This window comes from Harpegnathos saltator, unplaced genomic scaffold (assembly GCF_003227715.2).
Source record: "Harpegnathos saltator strain DR-91 unplaced genomic scaffold, Hsal_v8.6 scaffold93, whole genome shotgun sequence".
NCBI classification, from domain to species: Eukaryota; Metazoa; Arthropoda; class Insecta; order Hymenoptera; family Formicidae; genus Harpegnathos; species Harpegnathos saltator.
In genome coordinates, this window is record NW_020230721.1 from 2,414,085 (window position 1) to 2,437,764 (window position 23,680).

At 42.1% G+C, this 23,680-nt stretch overlaps 2 protein-coding genes across 3 annotated transcripts; one reads left to right on the forward strand and one right to left on the reverse strand.

Annotated features, from left to right (window-relative positions):
• Positions 1–6,805: 6,805 nt before the first annotated feature.
• Smu1 (Smu1 spliceosomal factor) lies at positions 6,806–9,486 on the reverse strand. The gene is made up of 8 exons (XM_011145954.3): positions 9,461–9,486; positions 9,296–9,362; positions 9,080–9,223; positions 8,833–8,947; positions 8,121–8,763; positions 7,765–7,866; positions 7,331–7,667; positions 6,806–7,248 (listed from the first exon to the last, which is right to left on the reverse strand). The coding sequence occupies exons 1-8, from the start codon at positions 9,484–9,486 to the stop codon at positions 7,150–7,152; spliced, it is 1,533 nt and encodes a 510-aa protein (XP_011144256.1). The 3' UTR covers positions 6,806–7,149.
• A 2,667-nt stretch (positions 9,487–12,153) lies between these two features.
• Remo (Remoulade) lies at positions 12,154–23,585 on the forward strand. 2 transcript variants are annotated; one of them, XM_011145953.3, is made up of 15 exons: positions 12,154–12,302; positions 12,573–12,784; positions 12,856–12,999; positions 13,073–13,144; positions 13,234–13,305; positions 13,422–13,493; positions 13,591–13,674; positions 13,858–14,187; positions 14,261–14,397; positions 14,760–15,614; positions 15,700–15,946; positions 16,021–16,314; positions 16,571–18,074; positions 20,606–21,454; positions 23,517–23,585. In XM_011145953.3, exons 2-15 carry the CDS (start codon positions 12,597–12,599, stop codon positions 23,556–23,558), a joined length of 4,890 nt encoding a protein of 1,629 aa, XP_011144255.1. In that variant the 5' UTR covers positions 12,154–12,302; positions 12,573–12,596; the 3' UTR covers positions 23,559–23,585. The 2 variants fall into 2 exon arrangements, with proteins under 2 accessions (XP_011144255.1, XP_025163426.1); XM_025307641.1 differs by lacking the exon at positions 23,517–23,585 and having other exon boundaries at positions 12,164–12,318; positions 20,606–22,672.
• Positions 23,586–23,680: the final 95 nt, after the last annotated feature.

Below are 23,680 nucleotides of genomic sequence, written 5' to 3' on the forward strand. Positions count from 1 at the left end.
TATGTTTAATCATCATACATCAAGTGCCAATAAACGCACTAAAGAAGAGATCGCCTTGGCTTCATTTACCGAGCTTCTTCCCTTTCTTTAATTACAGCCCTCTCTCCCCTGACTGACAGAGATCGGAATCGGGAGAAAATAGGCAAGAGCCGAATCGACATCGTCGGAATGCATCGGAAGGAAGCGAGGTCGCCCGTTAAATTCGCCATTAGAGCAAACGGTGCGTGCATACGCGCAACGTAAATTACACGATGCACCGTCGATCTGCCGCCCCACATTCTGACGCTCGGCTCTGAATTTCGGCGCTCGCCCGGTCAGCCCGGTTCCCAATGATTATCCACTTAAATCGTGAAGTCGCGAGCAATTATGTGGGGGTGCGAGGGTTAATTCGATAATTGCATTATATTCCGTTGCGAGTAATTGCCACCTTTCCGCGAATGCAAATCCCTCTCCACCGCGCGGCACCCCCGAAACTTACCGCCGCTCACGACACCACGATTTCCCATTTTATCATCTCGTCTGTGTTGTAATCTTCGATTGTCACGTGCGACGACCGACACAAATCTGTTACCGATAACACGCGATCGACAATTGCGTTACTCGTCTTTAAATGTCCTCGCAAACGAATTTCAGAAATATGTCTGGAAATAAAGATGACATTTTTTTATTGTCTGTATCTATGGTATATATTCCTATATTCCTATAATTTTAAAATCGTCAAATTCAGAAGAGAAATGACTGAGTTTTTTCCAAAAATATGCCTGGAAATGAAGATTTTTATTGCCTTTGTATTTATATTTGCCTATAATTTTGAAATTGTCAAATTCAGAAGAAAAATGACTGAGATCTTTCTTTTCAAGAGATATAAATGTGTGTCGATCGTGTGACGAGATTTTCCTCGTGAAATTTCCTGCTAGATATTTACTCACAGCAACGCTCTTTTCATCTTTTTGATAATACTTCAATTTAAAAAAAAAAAAACGTTGGACATACTTAAAAACACACATACGTGCGTTAGTGTCGCTGAGAAGATTAAACGTGCCGTCTCCCTTATTCTGCGTTCACGCACGTTAAAATCATAACGCACAGCGTGTTGATTCTCACGACCGTACTTTCCGCTCGATCTTCTCACGCACTTGCGAATTAATATCGGAGAGTACGAATCTCGCGCTCGCTCGCGTCAAATTGCGGCGAGTGCTCGGGAGATGAGGAAAGAAGCGGAAGGGAAGAGTGCGGGACGTGCGTATGTGCGTGCATACGTGTGTGTGAAGGAGAAAGACGCAGAAGACGAGGCGATAGAAGAGGAAGAAGGAGAAGAAGAAGAAGAAGAAGAAGAAGAAAGGAGCGAACCGAATCGAGCGCGTTCGGCTGCAAGCGAAGGTTAAAGAGGGGAGAAGCACGCGTCCGCCACGCTCCCCGTGCGCACACCTGGGGCCAGTTGGCCAGCGAGAGTAGGCCCTTCTACTATGGGTCCACAAGCAATGTCCAATTATTAACAAATTATGATCGCGAAATTGGGGAGTCTTCCGGAAATACGGAAACGAGAGCTATGAGAGCTAGAGATGGCGAGGGGCGGAGGGGTAGCTCCAAAAGCGCCTCCGTATCCACTAATATCGTCGACGAGGTATCCCGCATCATTGTTTCTCCGAAGGATCCGTCTTCACGCTTCCTCGAAGCCGCGACCGCTCGCAGGAGACCTTTAAACGGCACGGATCGCTGATATATAAACATGCAAGCCTCCTTGAAGAGGAAGAACTGTTGCGCAAGTAGACGAATGCGGTGGTTACTGTTGAAAGATTGACGACGGTGCCGCGGGAGGGAGGGGAGGGGTGTGCCGGCTCTCCTAAGCGGATCCGATAAGGTTTGAAGGCACTCGTACGATATCGCGGCGGAGGAAGCGGAATTAGTGGAGCGAATTTCCTCCCCGAAGGCCAACCGTTCGTAGTTCCTTCCTCGCGATGGGGATTCCCCTAAAGCCCTTACGTGAAGTTTCATGTAAGGGCACCTGCCGCTGTACGCGTTACTTCCACGCGAACAATTACGTAACTAAATGACTGGATTGCGTAAACAAATAACTGAATGACGTCGACGTGAGCAGAGTGACTCTCGGCCAAGTGCGGACGGTCGCGAATTTACCATCTAATTCATCATCGTCCATAAGTGACCGAAAAATCAATATTGTGTTTCAGCGATATTAAAAAGATCCCCTATATTTTCACCACTTGACTTTTCTCACAACAAATGTCCAGTTTGATCAGTGACCGGAAAATCAATATTATGTTTCAGCGATATTAAAAAGATCCCCTATATTTTCACCGCTTGACTTTTCTCACAACAAATGTCCGGTTTGATTTTATCTTCGAAACAATTTCATTCCGATGAAATAAAATTACTTCGATGAAATAAAATTCTGATTTTCTTAGTCGCCGTATCTGATCAGCGGTCCCGAATTTGAACAACTTCGACCTCATGTTCGTAAACAATGGCGTCCAAAAGCCGAAGGATACAATTTTTTGATGGCATTGCTCAAAACTGTTGGAGATTCATTTCTCGCCAGCTCGAGCGCTCCTGCGAAACTGTCAGCTTGCCAGTCAAACGGTCGATTCAGTTCAAGGGACACACTTGAGACGAACAACATTTCAAGGAGTTGATCCAACGCGTTCTTTGTCCGGACAATTAATCGCGTCGATCGTGCCATTAGGCGGGTTGAATCATAGTTCCGGCGCAGCGTTCGGATTGAATCGCTAGATTATCGGTAATCAAGCGGCTCGGGTTATCGCGTGGCCACGAATCAAGGGAGAACCGATAAGTGCCTTACAGCGGTGGCCGATCGCGCAGGATTACGGTACCGGTGGTAACACTAAGAGCGGCATCTGGTTTTGCGCATAATGGCCGCATAATGGCTGCGTACAGTTAATTCGACCGGCCGCTCGCTCGAAAATCCTTCACGGCCAGTGAATGCGTCTCATGATTACACGCGTTTCACTCGGACACAAAACAGTCGCGCAGACACGCTGCGTCTCGTGTCTAATCATCTCGAATCGCTTGCTTCCCGGCATCGAAAGCGCGCACACACCTTCGCCGGTGGGTCACAGGTAGACGAGGATGCGCGCGACGTCATCGGTTGTCCGGAGATCCCGCCGGCATCGTTCGCTGACGCAAGTAGCGTCCTATAATTTTTAAATTCGTCAAATTCAGAAGAGGAGCGACTGAGTTTTCTTTTCAAAAATATGCCTGCAAATCCTGGAATAAAGATGAGATTTTTTATTGTCTTTGTATCTATCTTCCTATAATTTTGAAATCGCCAAATTCGGAAGAGAAATGACTGAGTTTTTCGTTTTTCAAGAAACATAAACGTGTCGATCGCGTGACGAGATCTCCTCGTGAAATTTCCTCGTTAAATTAGATATTTACTCACAGCGACGTTCCTTTCACACACATCTTTTTGATAATACTTAAATTAAAAAGAAAAAAAAACATTGGTCACATTTAAAAACACACATACGTGTGTTAGTGTCGCTAAGGAGATTAAACGTGATTAAACGTCTCCATTCTACGTTCACGCACGTTAAAACCTCCGCTACTACGTGTCGAGTAAGAAATAGACACAAACTCTTCGCATATCTACATTTAATTGACGAGATAAGGGAGAAGTCAAAAATAAACAACTGAGACGTCGCTTTATGACTCGTTCGGTTAAACGCGACTTACCTTTTTCGCATCCCCAGAGGGTGCGAGCACTCCCAGTTGGGAACCTTTGCTCTAGAAGATATACACTTTCATAACTTGGAACAAGTCCCAAAAATTTGTGGAAAATTGGATCAACTCCGAAAGAGAATTTTTTTATTATCGCGGAATTCATCTCTTGCCAGAAAGATGGGAAAAAGTTGTAGAAAACGAAAGAAAATATTTTGACTAACATATTCGTACATTATCTTGTTTAAATAAATCAGTTTTTGAGTAGAAACCTAGAATCACAATCAAAACTAAATCATACTCCTAATATACACAGTTGATCGAATCGAACTTGAATTTGCGTACAAAGGGAGGCAGATATAATGCCATATATCTGAAATTAACGTTAAAGCGACGACATCGAAAGTCACACACAATGGTTGGCCCGGCGGTTCCTGCTTCAACTACAAGGAAGAAAGTCGGCGGTGAGACCGATAATTGGTCCAGCTACACCGACAGGAAACTGGAGCAAAGTGAAAAAACATCCGATGACATATTAAAGTCGCATTAGATGGACTAGGTAGCAAAGCGGAACCGGCCGGATCCGGTCCATTAGTTTCCACGCGTGTATTACGTGCCAAAAGAGCCGACAGTGAATTTTCACGCGGCTCCTCTTCCGATCCCGTTTTGTGAGAGAAATCTACCGAGACCTCGCGCGCTCCTGTAATCGCTAATAAATGACAGGTTCCGCTGCTGGGAGACATCGAAACGCATCGCGCGTGCATCGCGCACACAGCCAGATAAAGAAGCGCGTTTCTCTTTCGTCATAATATATAACCAACGTTTCTCTTCAACCGCAAACAGTGTCTGATTGCTGAAATATTATATTACGAATTAAAATTTAAAATTAAAAAATTCGCGGATTAAGCTGCAAAAACACAAGTAGATAACAAGCCTTTATACGCTTTTTCTAATTTTATGTTGATTCTGTTGTAGAGTGTCTCTTAACCCTTTCACTGTTAGTGGGAAATATACTTCCCACCTTTTCTTGATTCAATTTTGCGTTGTAAATCACATAATTTTGAGGAACTAATCGGGGATTTAAGTTTTCCAGATAACTGAATAGTTGTTCAACATACTCCAATAGGTTTTTATATCAAATTATTCATTTGTGATTATTTATAACAAATCAAAGTTGGAAAAAAATGCTTTTTTTAGGGAAAAATCGATTCCTCGGAGAGTATTGAATGTAGAGGTCTGAAATTTTCACCAAATATTTTTCTGATGTTGTACAAAAACATATATTTTTTTCAATATTTTTTGCAAGTTAGATTTTTTTTATAAACAAATATTTCTACTAAAACGGCCGAAATTTGATTTCTTGTTTTTTTAGCTCTATTTTCCTAGTTTTTTCATTCTGTATTTCCATCTTATCCATACTATCAATATTATTTTACTATAAAATGAATGTTTAATCTCTAGTAAGTATAAATATGCAGTATTGAACATTTTCCCACATAAACTTTTTCCAGCTCGATCGAGTTCCATCGTCTAGAATCGTATATTCTTATTACGACCTGGTCATTATTTAATAATAATTGGAATTTTCATTAATTTTGTATATCATGATCGCCATATTGAGTCCGCCATTTTGAATTTTGCAAATCTGACTTTAGATTCATAACCAGCGACCCAAAAAACGTAGGACTACCAAATATTTTAATAATTTTCTCAAGGGAAGTTAATTCAGCAGTGAAAGGGTTAATAAAAAAACTCTGTGTTTACGGAAATATTACATTATAAATAAAAAAATTCTCAAATTAAACTGCAGAGACACAATAGATAATAAGTCCGTGTATACTTTTATTTTTATTTTACATTAACTTTGTTATTGTAAAAAAATATTTCTTAATAAAAAAATTTGTTAATGAAAAAGGAATCTATTTTTACAGAAATCCGTTATATCACAAATTAATTTTTTAATTAAGTTTAATTAATTTTATATTGACTTTGCTGTAAAGCAGGATCAAAGTCGAAAATTGAAAAATCTTGCTGAATGCAAAGTCGAAGTATTAAGTTCATACTGTAAGGATCATTCATTCAAGATAATAATTATATAGTTCCTTTCGAGAGCGAAAATGTGAAAATTAAGAGTTTCACGCGACCTCAACGCAGCAATGAAAATATGAAACTTCATTTTCCAAAAAATCGCACAGTTATCAATATAAAATTAAAAAGATAAAACTAATTAATTAAAATTAATTTAAAAAATAATTTATTAACGCAATTCTGTAAAAACAGACATTTTTTATCAAGAAATTTTTGTCAAGAAATACTTCTTTGTCGACAACACAATTGTCACCCAGAGGACAACAAAGGGACACGCGCGGAAGGAGGAACAAGGACGCGCTGAAATAAAAAAGAAAACGAGACACACTACTACGCCGTCTACTTATTATACGACACATCGAACGCGCGAGAGATCGGCCGCTTCGCATAACCGCTCCCCGATTAGTCCGACGTCCCGGCGCATCGGCTTGATTGATCGTCCCTCGGCCGCACGTACACGTCCCGCACGGGTTTTATGAAGATATTAACGTACGGTCGTTTTCGGTAAGCGAGAACGGCCGCGCCGTACGTAAGACAGCGCAAAAAGGAGCAGCAGGTCCGTGCCGGTTTTGGCGCTGTCTAAGACGCCTGAGCCGACGATCGTACGACCGATAACCCGGTTAACCCCACCAGCCTGTTATTATAATATTTGCCGAGCCGAAATATAGTGATTGCTTATTTGCTCGGGCCCAATTACAGCAACGTCCGCGCCCGCGCTCGCTCGCTCGCTCGCGCCCGCGCGCTCGCGGCCGACCTGCGGAGAAGGGCCCGCGTCCTACGTGACGAGACCAAGGGGAATAGGTACGAGAGGAGGTGCACTTAGTCCTGAATGAGCCGACCACTCACCCCTGCAAGCCCCGTATCCTATCTGCCTACCTGCCTCGACCGCGTCGGCGACGCTGTAACGATTAGGTTCGCACGATCAGATACTGCCGAGACCCGGGCGTAATGTCTATTATTGCCCGCGGCGAACGCGTTACGTCCAATGCTTCAGCGATATCGGCGGCTTTCCGTGAAAAATCGCGCGTTTCCCTGCTCGTTAGCGCACCCGGCCGTAATAAGAAGCGGAACGAGGCGTGAGGAGATCGTCGACGAGGCCTCCGTGGTCCCCCGGTCGCTACGAAATCGCGATAATCGATCGTCTCTTCTCTTGTTCCTGTGTGTATTTCCTTTTCAAGTGGAATATATACAGTATGTGTGCTCGTTGATAAATGACGAGTACATTTAGTACGCTGTATGAATTATAAAATGATTCACATTGCACAGTCATATTTTCAAGAACACAATGCGTAAAAATAAGACTTGAATTCTCTTCAAGATGAGCGCACAACGAAGTAGGAAGAAGACGAGGGTTCCTTCGTTCGCTCACGGCTTCCACAGCTTCAGGAGACCATCCTCGCTGTAAGAGCATAGCAGATTCTGATGGGGATGATGCGCCAGGCCAATCACGTCCTTTTCGTGTATCTGCGAAGGAGCGGAGAATGCAGCTGAGTCAATATGCATTCACACGAGCGTGAGATTGCGATGAGATGTAGGAAGTACTCACATTCAGAGTTCTCTCGAGTTTGCCCGACGACGTGGAGAAGCAGTACAACACGAGATCCTCGCCGACACAGTAGATAAATTCGCCGCGTGGGCTCACCACCGTGCACACGAAATCACCTCCCTCTCGTTTACCGCTGGAGAACGACCTGACGATTTGTCCCTGCATATTCATGATCACCACCGTATTGGAACGATTGCATACGACAAAGTGCTCCGGATTGCGCGGCAGGGAATGTATGCTGTTCACCGTGAGGTCAGCGGCACCCAACGACTTGTAAGTGCCTATACACTCGGTGGTCTTCAAGCTCCAAATTTTCACAGTTCCATCCGACGAAGCGCTACAAAGTGAAATCGATAGGACATTGAGAATAGTGCCGATTACTGCTGTTAAAAATCAAGGTTATTCTCTGTTTAGAAAAATGCTCTTAATCATACCTGATTAGGTTGTGCCCATCTGGAGAAAAGACTACTTCATTTACGAACGAGCCGTGACCTCTAAATTCTTTGAGAGTCTTTCCTGATTTGAGCCCATGTATCCTGCGGAACAAATGTTAACAATATTATATCTATCATTCGAGTATTCTTGTCAATGTAAGGATTCTCACTGTCTGTCTAAACAATGACAGGCAGAAATCTGTTAACTTTGTCGAAGAACTTTTTTTTTAATAAGATTGATTGAGATGACGGTAACGGCTATTGCGAATATTCTAATCCAAAAATATTGACAAAAGATTGTGGTCTGCCTAGATCGATAGTGAGAATTCAGCTTAATTTCTTTTCTTTTGCTTTACCTTATGGTAGTGTCAAAAGAGGCAGATAAAATTTGGCTATTATCTCTGCTAAATTGTAGACAGGTTACGCCTTTCGAATGCGCCTTTTCGAATCTTCTCAAGCACTGTCCGCTTTGCACTCTCCAGACTTTAATCTTGCCATCCTGACCGCCGCCTGCCAACATCTCACTGTCGCGACTAAACGACATTGACAATACCGCTTGCTCCATCATCATAAAGTTGTCCTGCGCCTGATACTTCAAGTCTTTCCTGATTTTACCAGTCGTGAAGTTCCATACTTCAATAAAACCATCCACCGATCCAGTTACCAGGTACTGACCGTCAGGTGAGAAACGCGCACACTCCACATGCGACTTTTGCCCAAATTTGATTTGCTTCGATAGCTGCGTCGGGTACTTCTCGTCTTCCTGATCACGAACTGCCGCTTTTCCTCGAAACAAATCTATCGTGGTTCCTGGTGGCAACAGACCCTGATGTTGCTGCCACTTCAATGCTTGTCCCAGCAAGGCCAATAATCTACTAGAGGGTACCACAGACACTTCACCTGCGAGAGCAGTAGCTATGTATGCTCTGCGTTTTTCTTTTGTACTTCCATCAGGATATGCCTCGCGTGGGTCAAAGTATGAACGTGCAAGTAGATTTTCTGTAGAATGTGATATATTAAAGTATGAAGTTAATATATAATAAGAAAATACTGTAAATTGTAACATACCTAAATGAATGTATCTTTCAGGCTCTTGCTGCTTCATCATAATCATGGGATCAGTTTGTCTTAATAAAGAACGTGCTGCTCCTAATTCACGTAACTCAATTAACTCTAGAACCACCTGAGATAAAATAAATTTATAAATGTCATTTCATGAAAGAGAATATAACAGCCTTTTCACAATATTTTACAAATTAAATCTTTAATAAAATATATATTCTATACATGATGATTTTTTATTTGATATAGTTACTTGTTCATATAAGTCTATAAGTTTCTTGTCAGGTAATTTTAATGATTGTATCGCTTTTAAAACTGTGTCCCAGTGGCCATTATTTATATCAGCGACAAATCCATCCACACTGTCAACTGTATTCAAGGATACACCTGTCTCTTCCTATTTGTAAGAAACATTGATACAAAGTTGAATATACATATTGACAATATGTCAAATAAAAATTAAACAAACCTGCAGAGTTTGTAGTGTCTTCACAAGATTTGACTCCTTAAGATACTGCTGTATCAATCGAATCACACTGAAACATAGTAAAGTTATCATATAATACAATTTATCGTTATTAGATAATTATATTATTGCAATAATTAAATAATTAACTGGTATAATTTCACTCACTCGGCGGATTCAATTTCGATCGACATTTTAAAATATTTCTTATTTCATATACACAAACCAACCACTGATTATAACCTAATAGCTGTTCAATATTTGGTGATTGAACTGACTGTGCATTCCTATTATAAATAAACAAACTCAATGTTAATAAAAACAAACATAATTGTACAATTTGCCTTCAAACTGATATCAAGCAAATTAAGAATGACCATATATCAACAGGAACAATTTTGTTCCGTTTTGTGCTTATATCATAGACATAGGAATATAGAGACAGAGCATAAGCCCATAAGATAGGCGAGGGGAGTTGTGCTGAAATGCGAGGGGCGACTGTGCCTAAGTTTGATTGGCTACAATAGTGCCCATATTCAGAGCGTGTGATGCAACGACTTGGCTGTCACTGGCAAATAGTAAATGTAACAAAATGATAACAACTATTTGCACTGACAGTATTTTGCAGAGGTTATGATGCATGTGTCTTTTTTTTCATAATTTCACTCACACACAACTTCATACACATCTATGTATGTATCAAATACTTACATACGGCACAACCACCAATTAGATTTAGGCACAATTTACCTCCTCGCACCGTCCCGTAATAGTTCCGCAATCTTACCGCAACTCTATGCTCTGTCCCTATATTCCTATGTCTATGGCTTATATTGGCCATTAAGGCCCAGTTCCACAACTTGCTTTAAACTCCATTTAAAGCAAGTTGTGGACTGGGCCTAAATGGAGAGGGAAATAGGAATATAGGGTTATTCTTTCTAGCAGCATCGAGACTGCACCAGCTGTACTGTAGGGCTGCGTTCCGTTTCACGCATCGAGCGCATCGATCGCAACCAATGCATTGCGCGCATTGATATCGTTCCGTTTTCGTTAATGCGTCTATGCGCTTTTGGAAACAGAACGACTTTTGATGCGTTTGATGTGAAAGGAAAAATGGATGCTACTATGGTCACAATGGACATCGAAACATTGACAACAATAGCCTTATTTTCATTAGTGAATGATGACAACAGAATTAGTAGCAGTAGTAGCAGTAGTAGTAGTGAGTCTATATTTTATCAAGAAATCTTGATCTGTAGAAAAATATTCACACACATGCATTAATTTAAAAATACAATTGAATTGTTTCTAAAATTTAAAAATTTCAATTTTACCTTTCGATGTTCTTAACGCGATCTCTTTTTCGAGAAACATAGTGATCATTTCGTTATCCACTAAGGCCCAGTTTTACAACTTGCTTTAAACGGAGTTTAAAGCAAGTTGTGGAACTGGGCCTAATACGGGGAATTCAACTTTGTCGACTTTGTCCATTGTACGTATTTGTGATTATCTGTATGTTTAAAATCAAAAAATATCGGTACGTTAAATATATCAGTCGTCACGTCACGTTGTCAGTATTTAAATAGGGTTATATAAAAGATTATAAATACTAATCTGCGCATGCCCGCATCAACTGCTTCTAGTCCGAGCTGTAGTAGCTGATGCGCGCTTAATGCGATAGAGGTGGGGGGATTCTAGGGAATTCTATACGCCACCAATGCACGCATTAGCTAAAACGGAACGGTTCTGTACCGCGATTCTGTAACTCGTTATTGGAGTTAACGACACTTTCGTTATCGTTGCGCAGCTTTTGTATACCGTAGAAAAGCTGCGCAACAATAACGAAACTGTCGTTAACTCCAATAACGAGTTACAGAATCGCAGCACTGGGTACCTAATGGAACTCGTCGGAATCGATTCCAATGGGAATAATTTCGTTTCCCCTAGAAAAGACAATAGAAATCTAAGAAATAACGGAATAAATTCGATCGGAATCGATTCCGATGAGTTCCATAATAGGTACCCTGGATGCAGTTAATGCGCTCGATGTGTGAAACGGAATGGACCCTGGGTGTTTGCAACTTATTCTGGACCGGCCTTAAAGCACTTCCGCACTCCGCACTTCCTCACTCTGCACTCCGCGGGAGGGAATAGCCTCCAACAGCTGAATTCTGTCACTCGTTATTGGAGTTAATGACATTTTCGTTATCGTTGCGCAGCTTTTCTACGGTATATAAAAGCTGCGCAACGATAATGAAAATGTCGTTAAATCCAATAACTTTTTAACTTAACTGTAACTTCTTAACGATAACGACACTGTCGTTATGCAAGTATAATATATGGCAGAAAAGATACACAACGACACATCATGTTACTGATATTATCGTTAAGAAGTTACAAAATCCTGCTTCTGGAAGGAAGATACGACACGCGGAAATAGAGAGACGAATATGAATTTTTCTCCTTAGTATGAAGTGGAAATCGAAAGTTTTCCAATTTCAAAAAATTTAAAAATATTCACTTTTCATAGTTTACAATAGAAGTTTACAAGAAGTTTACAGAAGAAGAGATTCATAATCGTCTTTCTGACGGAAAATATATTTTAATATAAAACGATAATAATGTAATATCTTTGAGAACTAGAATAGTCTTTGGTAAAATGCTCCTTGGACAGCTTCATTGTTATTATTTATGTGGAAATTGCAGTAAATTAAATTACTTTGAATTTATATTCATTTTCAATTTTCATTCTTGAGATAGTCCTTTTGATTCAGTTAATAAGAATAAAATGTTTAGAATAAGTTTTGAGTTAACTCTACCAACGCGATAATATCGATTAACTATATGTCATTTTCGACAGATGGTGTTGCAGTCGTTGTGTGCCAGATTCTCCTCTGCCTAATTTTCTTTGGTTAGTGCAGCGTCAATAATACATAAACTACCCAAATAAAATGCGGCTATTTAAAATCTGCTCGTCGACAATGTGAGAGTGACGATCTTTCCTCGGGCCGTGAGTACATTGTGATGTTCGTTTTCTGTGCATACTTGTTACTAATTTTATAATAACGAAAAATAATACTTATCTACTCACAATATTTTTATCTTAAAATAACATTTTGTTACATCTTTCTTATATGTTCTGTTTATCGCGTTTATCTTAATAATAAAATTATTAAAAATAATTATATAATTTATAAATAAACATTAGAACTTTTTCATATCAGTGATATAAGTTTTCAACCATTTGTAATCTTGAGATTTAAATTCTTACATTTTTCAGGTAAGAGGCCATTCTTCCGTAATCATGACAGCCATCTTTCTGTTTGTAATTTTGCTTCAAACCTGGAGCAGTACAAGTCAACTATGTCCTCAATATTGTTCATGCAAACCAGTTGGTGCTCAAGCTGAATGGCTGCGTCTTAAATGTGGTGATCGTTTACAAGAAATCAAGGATGTGGATATAGATAGAGTTAGCGTAGAACTTATACAATTGTAAGACTATCATACATCTTTTATTAATATTCTGAGTGACAAGGATTTAATAATAACTTTATTAATTGCAGAGATTTGAGCAAAAATGCCATTTATATCATTCAACCAGATACATTTGTGAACCTAACAAATCTTAAAAGACTTGATTTGTCCAAAAACAAAATTAGCTTTGTAGGCGAGGGTTGTTTCAATGGCCTTGAAAATTTGGAAAGACTGTAAGAACTTTAAACATTTGCCTACAAATTTTTTCTTCAATATCCTAATTTTATAATAATTGGGATTTTTCAGAGATTTAAGTCAGAACCAGATATCAGCTATAGACAGTTATGCATTCAAAAAATTGTCAAACCTCAAACGTCTGTAAGTCTCGATATTGTAAACAGTTGTGTATAAATGTTTTTTATAAAGATATTTCTTTTTATCGTATATATTCTTTGCTTCGTTGCTAGCGATTTGTCTGGAAATAAAATAACAGCTCTGGCGCCATCCTTATTTCATGATTTGCTGGCCTTAGATCGCTTGTAAGTTAAAGTATTCTTTATTTACGCCAATATATATTAGCTTTGATATTGTCTTATTCTAATTTTACATCATTATATGAAAACATATGCTATGCTATTGTATCTATAAATTTTAGGAAACTAAGTGGAAACAGTTTAACCACCTTAATAGAAGGAACATTCCATGGACTTAGAATGTTAAAGCAGCTGTGAGTAATCCAGTTTGTACATCTTTCCCATTATAAATAAATTACAAGAACAAAATAAAATGATTATATAAAATTAACAATACGTTTCATATTTCAGGGACCTGTCTAATAATCCTTGGAAATGCAATTGCGACCTATATTGGTTTAGTAATTGGATCTATAATTCTTCGATTAAATTAAAGTAATGTATAACGTAATTATTTATCATTTGCTTGTGTTTAGATGGTAGACAAAATCTTTTATATCAATATAAAAAGAAATAACTACGTTACTATTTCTGTTATAAACGAGAAAAATTAATACTAATTTACCTTGTGATATGTTGCTTTCTAACTCTGGCTTCATATTCTGCTTGATGTTTCAGTCCGCCGCCAAAGTGCGTGTCGCCGGAGTATGCTGCAGGACAGCCGCTGAAGAAGATAAAATTCTTGGAGGAATTGCAGTGTCAGTGGATATCACCGGCGGTCGAAATTCGACCGGTTCAGAATCAGGTAGTTTTCGCCGGTGATTCGATTACTTTGAAATGCAGGGCGCCCAGCATTACGATAGACAAGAGCGCCAGGCTGAACTGGCTGTGGTATCCTAACGCATCCGCTGAGATCATGGATCTGAGTGCTTACAAGGATCCGCGAACGAATTTGCCTAATATCAAGGTGGACAACAGATATCTTTCGGACAGCGGCATCGTAGACAGGTAACGTAGGTTTTCTCGGACCTAAGGTGAAAAGAATTATCCCAACGTTGGCAAGTACATCCTCTCTTTTCAGCGCCCTCAGTATAGTCCCGGTCAAAGAGGAGCATAACGGACAATGGAATTGCTTATTGGTTTCCGTGAACGGTAACAAGTCGAAAGCAGTCAGCGTGATTGTCATATCCGAGCATACCCGATATTGTCCTCTAGCGGGTAAAGACCTGTGTTCCTCCCTCTTATTTCTTTTTTATAATAACTAACTTTCTTTTCCTCTCACTTCTTTCTTCTTGCCTTTCTTACTTCATCTTTATTACTTATCTCTTTTTTATTTTTCATTCACTCTCTTGCCTCCTCTCCTTGCTTATATAACCATTTCGCTCTCTTTCCATCTTGTCTTCTTTTAAATAAATTTAAATAATTAAAATTAATATTAGTAATAATTTTTATACATGTATACTATAGTATATTATATATTAAAAATTAACGCAAGTAAAAGTACATAAGTAAAAACTAATATATTAATAATCGCCTGCAAGAGAAAAAACAGCGTTTTCATGTTCACTGATTGCTTTCAGTGACTAAGAACAACAAAGGTGTCTATACGTGGCCGAAAACAATAGTGGGATGGAAAGCGGAATTACCGTGCGAAGGGAATCGTCTGTCAGGCCTGATGCAAGCGCCGTTGAAAGCTTCTTATCATTGCAACGTGAGTGGCCAATGGGAATTCCTTAACACAGAGTCGTGCCCATACATATCTCACACAACGAAGATCCTCGAGCAATTCTCGAAGGTGAATCTGTCCCTGACGAAGGGAAGTCTGCTGGAGACGGCAAAGAGGTTCAAGAACTACACGGGGAACGGCTCGGTGAAGCTGACGGACCCGGTCGAGATCAATTTCATCGTACGAACGATCGAGAACTACTTGAGCTTCTTGGTGGATGAAAAGGAACTTGGCGCGATGTTGGTCGACATCATCAGCTCAATGATGAGACTGTCGAAGGAGATGCTGAGGCGGGCCGAGGTGAATTTCAAAGCCTGCACGAGGCTGATCAGAGCGATCGAGCGCATAACGGAATTCACGCCGTCCATACAGTCCCACAAGAAGCACATGGCGCTCGAGGAGTTCCGTGTGAAGCGCGACAGCTTCGGCGGCTTGACGTGCACATGGTACGCAAACGTTGCAGATACCGCGGACTCGGACGCGAGATTTCTGCATTGCACGACGATCAACCGAACGACGCCGATCAGCGCCAAGGACAAGACGATAGAGGCCTCTATCCAACTTCCTGCTTCGTTGCTACAACATTCGCTGGACGCTGCGGTGGCTTATCAGCTCATGATAGTCATGTACAGCGACAGCAGACTCTTTCCCAAGACAGTCGTCAACGACAGCATGGACATATCGACGTGCATCATCGGTAGTAAACTGAGTAAGCTGCAGACCATGAGACACGCGCGAAAGACTTCCGCTTTTCGCTGCCTTCGCGTTATATCATCTCTTTGTCTTCTTTATAGTTGGAACGTCGATACGAAACCTCTCGGAGCCGGTTTACGTGATGCTAAAGGCGCCACTGTATCATTACAACGGGAAAAGACCGAAACCGGTGGTGTGGGACGAGACGTTGAACAACGTGGGCGGTTGGACCAGCGACGGGTGTCACCTGACGAACTTGTTGAACAATCTGATAGTCTTCCAATGCGACCGATTGGGGTATTACGGGCTCTTGCAGGAAGTCTCACATATTGACATGGACGGTAACAGGTATGAGACTTCTGCTTCCCACAAATGCCTTCTATTCTACCCTCCGATATGGATTCTATTGTCTCAACTTGCAGCATGCACGGGGCGAAGTTCAGATATTCGCATCCGGCGATATACGTCGGCAGTTTCGTCACGATAACGTGCCTGATGATCATGTCCGTGACGTACATCATCTCCTACACGTCCATCACGATGCCCAAGAAGGCGAAGCATTCGGTCATCAACACCTGGTTCGCCATGGCGCTGTTGTCCTTCTTGTATAGCATCGGCATCCAACAGACAGAGCATATCGAGATCTGCCAGGGCGTTGGCCTTGCTCTGCATTACTTATCTCTGTGTTGTTTGTTATGGATGGCTGTGTCCGCCAGGTGAGTGAACGGGCCTCAAAACCCGTTTACACCGGCAATGACATCGCTGATAACGTGCTTTTGGCAGTGTTATCGACAGAGGTAGAACAAATTCCTGAAAGTGAATCATTTCCCGAAGAACATAGTTCTGCTAAAAAAAGAAAAAACATCTTCGCTGTTAGCTTCTTGCTTGTTTACATCATCTTCTTGGTTTGAAAGCAGGGAAAATCGTAAGGGAACGAGCCCAGCCACGTTAACCGAGGTCCCTCTATTTCAGCAATATGTATAAGAAATTGGCGAAACCCGGCCTCGACGTGATACCGGACGACGAACTTCCGGACCAGCCCATACCGAAGCCACTGTTGGGGCTGTACCTGGTCGGCTGGGGCGTCGCCTTGATCATCTGCGGGATATCCGGCGCGATAAACCTGCGCGAGTACGCCGGCTACTCGCACTGTTTCCTCACGTCTGCGGCGGCGCTAGCCGCGCTCTTCATACCATCCGGGATCCTGATCGCCTACTTGCTGATCTTCCTGCTGCTCATCAGACGCGCCATACAGAACGTCGACACGAACGCGCAGTTATCCGAGGGCACTCAGGCTACGGAGAACATGGACCTGGAGTTGCTGGAGCCGAACGTGAACCCGTCCGGCGATCGTAACAGCGTGCACAGCACGCAGACGGTCTCGTCTGACATGGAGGACCCGGAGCACTCGCAGTTTACCCAGTGGAAGGGTCAGATTGTCATGCTGATATTGTACTTGCTATGCTGGACCGACGCAGCCGCGGTCACGGTCAAGCCGTTCGACTCGTACGTGCCGTTCGCAGAGACCGTGTTCGCCGTGCTGTACGCGATAACCGCGAGCTCGCTCGGCGTGTTCGTGCTATTCTTCTACGGGCTCGCGCGCAATGACGTGCGCAGCCAGTGGCTGCGAATGCGCTGCTGGCTGGAGAAACGAAAGAACCGCTGCTGCCGCACGAGGAGCGTGTGTGACGCGAACGCGGCGATGCCGAACCAGCCGCTGGTGCAGAACTTCGTGCAGTCGTCGGCGTTGAACTCGAACTCGCAAGCCACCCAGCCGATATCTGACTCGAACTCTATCGCCTCGTCGAGAAACACTAACAGGTCGCGGATCTACAATGGGGCGAACTCGAAGCTCGCGGATCTGGCGGTGGTGAGCCGCGACGCTGTGGCCGCGGCCACGGCGAACGCGAAGACGGCGCCGGGGAACGTGAACCTGGTGGTGCTGCATCGTCAACAATACCGCTCCAACAACTCCGTCACTACGTACACTGAGCCGACTTCCGCCTGCGTTGAGATGTTCTACAACCCGCATCAGAGCGGCGTTGCTCGCAAGTTCTTCAAGAAGCAGCGCAGGCATACGAAGAAGAACAACCTCGGGCCGCGAAAGCAAGGTGACGGCGGAGCCACCAGCGACGGCGGTAGCTGCGTTTCCGTGCCGCGGCCCACCGTGAAGATCAACAACAGTCTGGAGCGCAGCATCCTCAGCAGCAGCGCTAAGGTCAACAACACCAACATACACGTCGAGCTGAACCCCATCAACGACATCAAGAACGTGAACATATTGTCGGACAGCGGCGGTAGCGTGTCCGAGGAGAGAAACATCCCGATACGCTTCGTCATTGGCCAGGAGAACCTGATGCGCAGCGTCAAGAAGATCAACAACGACAGCGCGCAACTGGAACATCCTGGTGACAACATCGCAATGTCCGACGCAGCGGCCGCGCGCGGCACACCGCAGTCGAAGCGGACTACGCAGGTAATGTGACGCGCGTTATCTTGTTGCTGAAGTTGTTTCTTCAAGGCAGCCAATGTTTCAAGATCAAATAATTATTCGACGGAAAATAACCACTCAAGGAGCTCTTTCCATTTGAAACGTCGTTTCTTAGATGATTTTCAAATTGTTTCTTTTTTTTTATAAGATGTAACGTGGACAATTTTGAGGTTTCGCAGAAATGTTTGTCCGTGTTTTAACTATTTGCAGTAATTTCTACACATTGTTATCTTAAGCATCGGTAAAGTTATTTACATAATTTTGTGCGGCGCTGAACAAAATTTTGACGTGCGTGGTTGCCGCGATTTCAGACTTTGCATAAATATTGATGGCTTACAAAATATCATAACTTTAAAGAGAAAAATCGATTTTTGGCCAATTTTCTTCAGCCTTGGAAGCCCTTGAAAAATCGAAATATTAAAAATATCGACTTCGTCGTGGTAGAAACGACAGCCAAAAGTTTACACTTAATTAATTTTGCGCCGCTTTAATCTCGGAAGCTTGTAGCATCCAGAATCGCGCGCGCAGGCAAAACTTTACGCACAGAATTATTATTATTTGTTATTAACATTGAAGATAACAGTGTATGGAAATTACTGCTTCTAATCAAATCGTGCAAAACCCCAGAATTGTTTATATACAGGGTGTCCCACGGGAAGTTGCTGAAACTAAACGATTAGTTCTCCCCTCTCCTCTAGAACGGTTCTTCAAATTAATGGTTGTCTGTCTGAGAGTAGTCACATGGAGTTTGAAATAGCGGAACGGAAGAGAAGCGGACGAGGCAAATAGTGGGGATTAACCAATCGGAATAATGGATTGTTGGACTAATTCTGTTCCATTGTTTTAAAACAGGCCTGTTCATTTTGTCTGCACTGCTGAACTGGTGCATTAAGTTAAAGGGCCAAAGCACAGACTTCTGTATAACGCATAATACACAACGCATAAGAGAATCAACCAATCAGAGTTCTTCATTTCTGTCCTGAGGAAGGAAATGAAGAAAACTAATTGGTTTATTCTTTTGTACGTTATGTATTATGCAAAAGCCTGTGCTCTTGCCCAAGGTGAGACAAACGTAGGTTTTCTCACTCCAACTTACTGCATCAGTTCAGCAGTGCAGACAAAACGAACAGGCCTAATGAAACGACGGAATGGAATTGCTCTGATTGATTAATCCTCAACATTTGCTTGTTCCATTTTTCTTCCGTTTTGCTATTTTGAGCTCCATGTGCATATCCGCAGGGTCCGCAATTTTATTTTGGTTGTAGTAGAGAAAGATTGGTGTGCGTCAAAATGAGTAATCTGACAACGCAAGAAAAAGGTTATCTTATCGAATGTTTCTTTGCCAGAGGAAAAATATATAGTAATGCTTATAGAGGGTTTCGTACTAAATACGGAACACATAAGGTTAAGAACGAAAACACACTGAAGAGGTTAGAATTTATTAATTATTTAAACTTGGGCGTTATGTCACTCCATTTTTTTTTGGCAATAAATGTGCATTAAAATAATGTTTTGTTTTTAACAGAATTATCGATAATTTTATACAATATGGAACTACCCAAGACCGTAGACACAATCTGCCAGGTCCTTCTGTGTCTGTAGCTATAGAAGAAAATATTGAACAAATTAAAAATTATTTTAAACAAAATCCAAGTGCTTCCATTCGGGAAGCTGCCCAAGTCCTTCAAATATCAAAAACAACAGTACACAGGATTTTAAAACAAGCAGCTCCTCGAAAAAAAATTCTTCCATGCACAAAAAGGAAGCCTGATCAGATTTTGTTTCATGCAAGATGGAGTGACTCTATATCGAAATCAGCAGGTCTTTGAAACAATCCATAAAGTTTATGACACCTGAGTCACTTTGGGATATTCCAAATTTGCCCAGAGAGAATTAGAATGGCCACTATATTCACTGGATTTAATTAAATCCATGTGACTTCTTTCTTTGAGGATACATTAAATCATTATGCCAAAAATCCAAAAACAGTGTTAGATTTAGTAGCAGCTGTTAAAAAGGTCATCAGTAATATTAAAGACAACATGCTAGAAAAAGTTTTTACAAGTTTTCGTAAAAGAATTGAGTTTTGTACAAATTTAGATGGTGCGCATTTTGAAAATATTTATCACTAGGTTATTTGATCGGCATATTTTTTATCATTTTTCATTAACAAAATAAATTATTACACTAACATTTTTTTTTATAACTATAATAAAAACTGCAGACTTTCTTCTTTTCAACGTAATTTTGGTTTTCGCAATAACTAAATATATTAAAAAATGACAGCTAATTAATTTCAACAACTTTTCATGGGACGTCCTGCAGTTTCTCCAAGGACAATCTCTTACACAAGATAACCTCTAAATCATCTTCAAGAACACCTAAATCGAGTGACTCGGTTGCCAAATAAAATACCGAATGAATAATGAAAAATGAAAAAAGATCAGAAAATAAGAAAGAATCAAAATAATCATTCAACTGTTAGCGAATAACTGACGCATCACGATATACCGCAGGACTCCGACGCGGACGTCAAGACCGACGAGGAGTGGCACCTGCGTAACGTGTCGCAGCAGTGCAGCCTGGAGTATAGCTCGGAGATGGACACGATGACGCAGATGACGAGCGAACGGAGCGATCACAATCTACCAGAGATCTGCGAAAGCGCGGCGGAGACAGGAGGCACGCGGGACGAGCGTATGAGATGCCCGAGCGAGCTCGAAGACGTAGCGTCAGACGCGGAGTGCCTGTCGCGGGCAGAGCTATCGGCGCGGTTGTACCTGTCTAACAGCATGTATTGCTTGTCATCCGAGTACACGAGACCGTTGACGAGCAGCTACTGCAACTCGTTGAATGACATCGCGTCGTTAGCGAGCGCGGCGAGGCATCGGTTACCAGTCGGCTACCCGAAGCAGCCATCGCTGGTGGACGTGCGGAGCAGCGCCACCAGCTCGAATCTCTGCGGACGGCTGCCGCAGTCGCGGGACTCTTTCGACCGCTCGGAGCGTTCGCTCTTCGAGATCAACAGCCTGGCCAGTGATCAGCAGCCCTCCGGCGACGCCCCGGAGACGCCTTATACCTGTTCCCTGGCGAACATCCACTGCGTCTCCGACAAGAGTCTGGAGGCGAACGACTCCGGTGCACAGGACCAGCCGCAGCAGCTGCCGCATGTGGGTCACGCGGCCGCGCTGGTCGAGGGGAAGGACCTCCTCGGGAAGAAGTTCAGTTCCTTGGCCGACATCGCATCCTCGATCGGCGGCCTGTACGATAGCAACGACCTCGACTCGCCGAGCAGCGAGGCCATGAACGCGCATGAGCTCATGAGGCCGAGCGATGCCAGCGAGGTCTACCTGGACGACGAGCCGGTGAGCCATCTGCCAGTTGTCAAAAAGGAAACGAGCGTGTAGCGTGCGCAACAGGTCGCCCCGTGGTCGTACGACACGGTATACATTGATATATTTTCAAGCGTAATTTCATAGACTGCATACAAACGAAGAGACTAGCGTTTTGCGACTTGCGCGTTCGCCGCTTACCTCTGCTCTCTGTTTCCTGCGGCAGTGTCGGCTGTTGGTTAAGATCTTGGTCGTCTAAAGTAATTCAACTTGGCGTCGGGAGAACCGCGATTGACTGTTGCTTCGGTCCCGGTTGCTTTGATTGTATGCTAGTTAGTCGTTGAGTCTGGTTAGTCTGTTAGAGTCAAGAAGCTTTACTTCACTAAAAACGTTATTGATAAAATTGATTAAATTTAGGCGATGTTACGAACGTGTTATCATTGGATTTATTGTATTGTAAAAACTATGTATAGGCTCTTACATGTCCTTTATGTTCTCGTTTGATTTATCATAGATAGAGCATTTTCTTGACTCATTAATTTGAATGCTCCATAATTACGTACATAACGATTCATTTTAATTATTGATTATTTTAGCTGATTAAGATTTTAGTCGATCAATGACTGACACTGTCCTGTATACAACGAGTCATAAATGCTTGGTCGTTTCTTAGATTGAGAATGTCTGCGATTCTCAGTCTTGTGCTCGTATGTGTAACATAGATGAAAATCGCACGTTCAACGTCATACCTGCTTGATCTCGTTGTAATTAACACCAACTTACATGATTTTCAACATTTAATTTTAAATATATATAAATATAAATATATGATCAGTTAATTGAGATATATATAACAAATTTTATATATATATATATATACAGAGTGTTTGATAGCTGATCATGTAGACGAAAGTTGGAGATAGATTGGGTGTAGCCGAGAAGAAAAGTCATGTACCATAATGTCAAATTGGCAATAGTTATCGAGTTATTAATTAAAACATGTGAGCCAACGAGCGCGTAGAGAGCGGAGGGCGACCGCAGTAAGCACATAGACATTTGATATAGGCGAAGTCAACGAGTGGTGGTAGGCGAGCGCGCGCGGCGAGAGGCAACGTAAACAACAAGAGACGAACGCGCACGACGAGGAGCGAGCGAGCGCGAACGACGAGGAGCGAGCGAGCGCGACGAAGAGCGAGCGAGCGCGACGAAGAGCGAGCGAGCGCTTGTTGGCTCACATATTTTAATTAATAACTCGGTAACTATTGCCAATTTGACATTATGGTACATGACTTTTCTCCTCGGCTACACCCAATCTATCTCCAACTTTCGTCTGCATGATCAGCTATCAAACACCCTGTGTATATATATATATATATATATATATATATATATAATAGAAATAATTTGTTTCCTAAAATTTTCTAAAATTATGTACAGGTCCAAAAATTACATACTCGCGATATAGAGAATGGCCAAGCGTTTGTGATTCTCTGTGTATGCCACATATTTCATAGCGTTTTATATTTTTCGTTCGAGAACGGAAGAGAGGCATCGCGATGCTTCTAATACTATTTATAACGTGTCTAGGAATGCACGATTATTTAAAGAATTGTACATAGTGAACATTTAGTGTTCATATATACGAAGTATCCTTAACCGAATTCGACGGTTGATTTGAACCAAGCATAATCACGTGACTAAAGCCAAAAATTGCGTGAAAATGTCGCGAGTTCGATGTTCTTTTCGGATAGAAGAAGAAGCAGAAGCTGAGCACGTTGAAATGTTCACTACCGTTTCGGAACTTTGTTATCCATCGTATCATTTACCGCACGCCAAACAATTCACGTTCAACTCATCACGTGGCGACGTGAGGCTGACTGTAAGATCATTTTGGCTGTGAATCGTCCATTTCTTTACAATGTCACCGGCGAAGACCCATCCGACGATCGTCGCATTGTCCGCAATATTTTGCAACGCCATAGTGTGTCGTTCTCCGCGTCATTTCCCGAGCGTTCCTGTACTTTCACGGCATCTCTAAGATGAATACGGTATTGCATCTCATCTTGTGAAGATGATACTCTCGCTTTGTGTATAGTTGCCTGAAGCAAACCGACAGATAGAAATGGAATCTCTGTAAAACCGAAGACTGAATATTAAGGAAGAATTTATAATCTGCGGAACTGGCGAGGGGAGAAGCTCGATGGAGGTCCGCCGAGGGCAGCGTCACTCTTGCTCCTCTTGTGGGTTTGCGACTACCAT

What these genes read in the sequence shown, in the direction of transcription:
- Smu1 (XM_011145954.3), bottom strand. Translation starts at nt 9,486, where the DNA reads ATGTCGATCGAAATTGAATCCGCCGA. An exon ending in ATCGAAATTGAATCCGCCGA is followed by an intron (nt 9,363 to 9,460) that starts GTGAGTGAAATT and finishes ACTATGTTTCAG; the next exon opens with TGTGATTCGATTGATACAGC. An exon ending in TCTTTTGACACTACCATAAG is followed by an intron (nt 7,867 to 8,120) that starts GTAAAGCAAAAG and finishes TTTGTTCCGCAG; the next exon opens with GATACATGGGCTCAAATCAG.
- Remo (XM_011145953.3), top strand. Translation starts at nt 12,597, where the DNA reads ATGACAGCCATCTTTCTGTTTGTAATTTTGCTTCAAACCTGGAGCAGT. An exon ending in CCGATATTGTCCTCTAGCGG is followed by an intron (nt 14,398 to 14,759) that starts GTAAAGACCTGT and finishes GATTGCTTTCAG; the next exon opens with TGACTAAGAACAACAAAGGT. An exon ending in TCTACCTGGACGACGAGCCG is followed by an intron (nt 21,455 to 23,516) that starts GTGAGCCATCTG and finishes CTTTGTGTATAG; the next exon opens with TTGCCTGAAGCAAACCGACA.